Genomic DNA, 5,000 nt, shown 5'->3' on the forward strand with positions numbered 1-5,000 from the left:
CAACGAGTTAAGACGGGAAGGGTTCAGTCTGCAAGTTTGGAGGGTAGATATTTGGACAGCCAATCTTTAAAATGGTCAGAGACTTCAGCCACATCGGAGGCAGAGAAGAAGAGTCACCACAGAACACTGACGTCATTCAAAACCATGCGAGTCATTGAAAGACAAAAATAAAGTCGTTTAAAATATGTTCCTGTTTCTATTCTTATACCAGCGACAACTTTTATGACTTCTGTGTGTGTGTGTGTGTGTGTGTGTGTGTGTGTGTGTGTGTGTGTGTGTGACTCACAGACGGTCAGACAGACGGTCAGACAAAAGAGCTGGTCTTACCTTGAAGAGGTGATGTCTCTGCTCCTCTGACATCATCAGCTGGTGACTGTCTGTTACCATGGCGTCCATGTCCATCAGCCAATCCCAGAGCTCCTGGTACTCGGCCTCAAACTCCTGCAGACTGGAGACAGCGAGAGAAGAGAGAGAGAGAGAGAGAGAGAGAGGGAGAGAGGGAGATTATTAAGTTTTTATTATTGTTGTAATTCAATTTTCTTTCCTCTATTATTCATATTGTGTTTTCCTACATGTTCTACTTTGTGTTATTGTTTCTTGTATTATTGTAATATTGTTTTGTCCTGCGGCGATGAGAGACGTCTTGTTGTGTTGATAAAGAATGCAAACTGGAATGAGAGAGAGACACTGACAGATAAAGGAAGACTCAGACAGAGAGAGAGAGAGAGGAAGCAGAAAACAAGCTGCCGTTTGAGCTCAAACTCAAATTGTTTGCAACATGAATTTATTTTCCGTCTGGTAACTGGATTGAGTCTGGCTTCTCTTGTGAGGAGTAGAGCAGTTTAGGGCGACGGCTTTGGTTTCTACCTCTCTTTTAAAACACAAAAGCAATCAAATGTTCACTTCTACTGTGTTGTAGGTTGCTTTTACACCTGTAGTTCAGTTCATTTAGTTCAGGTTAACGGCTGTGTCCGGTAATTTTTTAAAACTTTCCAAACCCACAACACACCTGTTTAACTCCTTTGCACGTTCTCATGTTTGTTCTCTCTCATGTTCTCGTGTTTCTTCCCGTTAAACGGTACTTTTTTCCTCGCCGCCGTCGGCCAAATGTTTGCTCATGGGTGACTATTGGGTCTCTGTAAATCAGTGTTGTAGTACTTGTGATCGGTATTGGTCTCGAGACCACTTTTTGAAGGTGGGTCTCGGAATCTACAGCATTTTTACTCAGAAAAAGAAGGATTTTATTTCAAGACCGGTCAAGACCACGACAGCGGGGATGTTATTAAATTGTTAGATACATATATGGCATTAAAAGAGATGATTAAAAATGAATCTTCATTTGTTTTCTAGAGGTGTTTTTATGAATGTGGTTCTTTCAGATCAATTTAAGGAGTGCGTCTGGTTTTCATTTTTCACATTTTATCGTTAGTGTGTCACATAGTGTGGGACTCGTACTGGTCTGGTTTTGGTCTCGATACATTCACACACTAAATTAAATTGAGGTGACTCATGTAGAAGGGGAAATACCTGCGTCCATGTGTTGACAAAAGTGTCATTGTACAGAATGATCTTTCCTAATTATATAAATCAGCACTTTTTTTTGCTGTTTAGTATTTGAATTCATAAAATGTCATTTCTACTGTGATACAGTCCTTGATTTTGCTTGGAGGTAGGGCTTCACGATTATGGCCAAATCGATGATCATGATTATTTTGATCACGATTATTCAATGATTTTAGGGACAAATTATTTTTAATGCACTTTCACATTTAAAAACAGAGCGCTGCTTTCACTTCCACATTGTGCTACATTCCTGCTAATGTACAAATCTTTGCATCAAAATAAGACTTAAATAAGGTTCTTCTTCACCTGATTTCAGTGCGTTTTTTATACAACAGAGTGCAGATGGACAAAAAGAGTAATATACAGTATCTGCAGCCGCAACATTTAGGAACGTTTTTCACCGGCTGCCGCTGTAGATTGAGCACAAGGCGAACTCCCCAAAAGTGAAGCCAAACCATCTCCATCGCTCCCTGGTGGCTGGCTGTTAGTTTAGGAAGCTTTGGATTTGATATGCCGCAGAGTTTTCTATCAGCGGAGCATTTGAAACGTCAATATCGCAGTCGATGGAGGCCAAAATCGTGATTGCGATTAATATTGGATTAATTGTGCAGCCCTAGTTGGAAGTGGACTTGGAAGAGACCCAGCATCTTGAGTAGGTGTGTGTCAGTCACGGTGTTTACTCCATCATCTCTTTTCATTTCTTTACTTTTACTTCATCATTTCTCCCACCTCCTTCTCGCTCCTTTTTCCTGCTTCATCCAACATCCTTCCTCTTCCTCCTCATCCTCCTTTCCTCCTCACCTTGTCCTTGCTCCTCCCACAGTCTCTCACATTGTCCACATTCTTTGTTCAGGTCCTCTAACTCTTCCTTCCTTCCTCCTCCTCTTCTTCTTTCCCACATTATTTTGCCTCCCCTTTCCGCCTCACTCCTCCCACTCTCACCTCCTCCTCCTCCTCCTCCTCCTCCTCCTCCTCCTCCTCCTCCTCCTCCTCCTCCTCCTCCTCCTCCTCCTCCTCCTCCTCGACACGGGATCACATCAAATATTTATGCTGCTGGAACAGGGGCCGATTGCTCAAACACACACATTACTGTCAGCCGTTTTGTTGAGGTGTGTGTGAGAGAGTGTGTGTGTGTTTATTATTTATATATTCGCTGGTTTTCGGTCTCGGCGGGGATCGCCAACATGTTTCTCAACATTAGCAGTGAAATTGTTTGGAATTCTCCGGTCGCTGAAGACGACAGTTTGACAGCTCTGTCAGGCCCACGGCGTTTCCACGACAACACACACACACACACACGCACACACACACACACACACACACACACACACACACACACACACACACACACACACACACACACACACACACACACACACACACACACACACACCACGTACGCGCTAGTCACACATGAAGACACTCTCTCTAAAGCACATACATGAAAACAATGACTGAAATACACAAAACAACCCAAACACACGCCCACTGATAATAACATGTACACACACAGTTACCCAGAATGCAACACACACATTAAACACTAACCAGGAATACACACAGACCACACACAGGAACTTGACCTGCCATCACAGCAGAGAGAGTAAACTATGAATGAAATTAAAGAAACAAGAGAAAGAAAATAAACACGTCCATCTCTGCCTGTTTCACTTTGATTCATCTTGAAGCTGCAAAATTCATTCATTCATTCACTAAGCTGAACACAAACATGTTCACACTTCTATACCTGTAAATATAATAAACCTTAATAAAGTCTTAATCAGTGGTCAACCTCCGGGTCTGAGAAGTGAAGCCAATGCTGAAGTGCCTTAAACTTGCATTCTCTCTAACAGCCAGCAGGGGGCGACTCCTCTGGTTGCTAAAAGAAGTCTGATTGTATAGAAGTCTATGAGAAAATGAGCCTACTTCTCTCTTGATTTATTACCTCAGTAAACATTGTAGACATGAGTTTATGGTCTCAATCTCTAGTTTCAAGTCTTCTTCAATACAGCATGATATTCATTTAGTAAATTATGGTTCCATTTAGAGTCAGATAGACCATAAAGCAGGGGATGCTTCATGGTATGTGTCCACAGGCTCCCTGCTTTCCACGCCCCCCGTTCATTGTCTATGTAAGTAGCCGCGCAATGCATTCTGGTAGCGTGGCGTCACGATTCGAGAGACTAAGCGTCACGACGCCCGCTCCTCATTTGCATAAAGTTGAGGGCTCGTCTACTTTATGCAAATCACGGGCGTCCGACGCGACTCGCCGCCTCTCGAAACTCCCGAGGATCTTTTAAACTAAACGTTGTTGATCCAAAATAAAGACAGATTCATCAACTGCATGGATTATGTCTCACCTCAAATGTTTTCAGAAACACATTTCAGTGAACTATTTACGTGAAATAAGAGAAGAAAGTCTCCACACGATCCTCCATACTGGTTCCGGTTTGAAAGCTGGGAGCAGCAGCCAACGGCGGGAAAGCGTTCGTCCAATCAGGAGCTGAGTGCCTTGTTTCTAGGGACAGCACACCGAGCGTCCAATGCTGGGAAGCGTAGCGTCCCCTCGCGATAAAAAATGCCCATGTGGACACGTACCGTTAGGGCGGGGCTACCTTGTGATTGACAGGTCGCTACCACGGTGTTGTCCGGTCTGGGAGTTGTCCATGTTTTAGTCTTACAACTTCTTACAAAAAGTCTTACAAAAACCAAGATGACGACGGACAAAATGCCGAACTCGAGGCTTCAAAACCGCAGTCCACAAACCAATGGGTGACGTCATGATGATTACGTCTACTTCTTACATACAGTCTAAGGTCTTCACCCACAAAAAGCCTTTGGAGAAGCAAGGAACCAGACAACATATCCTTCCCGGTTTTATAAAAAAAAAATGCCTTCACTTTCCAAAATGTTAAAAATTTTCCTAAAATGTCTCGACTCCTCAACTTCTTAAAAACTTCTCTTCTTCCCAGATGTCCAATTTCCTTTCTCCTTGCCAAATTTCCCTTTCTAAACTAATTTCTTCCCCAAATTTCTATATTTTCCAAAATGTATCCACTCCCTAAAAATGGGTTGTGTCTAGATGGTAGTCCACAAATTGCGAAAACTTGCAAAAACGCCAACAAGCGTCACTGCCTGACGTTCGTTATCTTAACCATTCAAGGTCAATGCCTAACCTTAACAACCTTGCAAGAGTATCACAAATCGTGGAGTACCATCTAAACACAAACATAAAAATGTCGTCACTTCCAAAAACTTCCTCCATCTATCCATCTTCAACCTCTTATCCGGGATCGGGTCGCGGGGGCAACAGCTCCAGCAGGGGACCCCAAACTTCCCTTTCCCGGGCCACATCAACTAGCTCTGACTGGGGGATCCCGAGGCGTTCCCAGGCCAGAGTAGAGATATAATCTCTCCACCTAGTCCTGGGTCTTCCC

The 5,000-nt window shown here is 43.3% G+C and overlaps 1 protein-coding gene across 2 annotated transcripts in view; it reads right to left on the reverse strand.

Moving 5' to 3' along the window:
* Positions 1-5,000, reverse strand: part of akap6 (A kinase (PRKA) anchor protein 6) — a 420,277-nt gene that overhangs the window by 292,726 nt on the left and 122,551 nt on the right. For both annotated transcript variants that reach the window (XR_012597348.1, XM_074661221.1), the window contains exon 15: positions 328-448. Coding sequence is in view for 1 of the 2 variants with exons in the window: in XM_074661221.1 (XP_074517322.1) it covers positions 328-448 (121 nt within the window). In the remaining variant the exon portion in view is untranslated. The remainder of the gene's footprint in view (positions 1-327; positions 449-5,000) is intronic.

Source organism: Sebastes fasciatus, chromosome 15 (assembly GCF_043250625.1).
Source record: "Sebastes fasciatus isolate fSebFas1 chromosome 15, fSebFas1.pri, whole genome shotgun sequence".
Lineage (NCBI taxonomy): Eukaryota > Metazoa > Chordata > Actinopteri > Perciformes > Sebastidae > Sebastes > Sebastes fasciatus.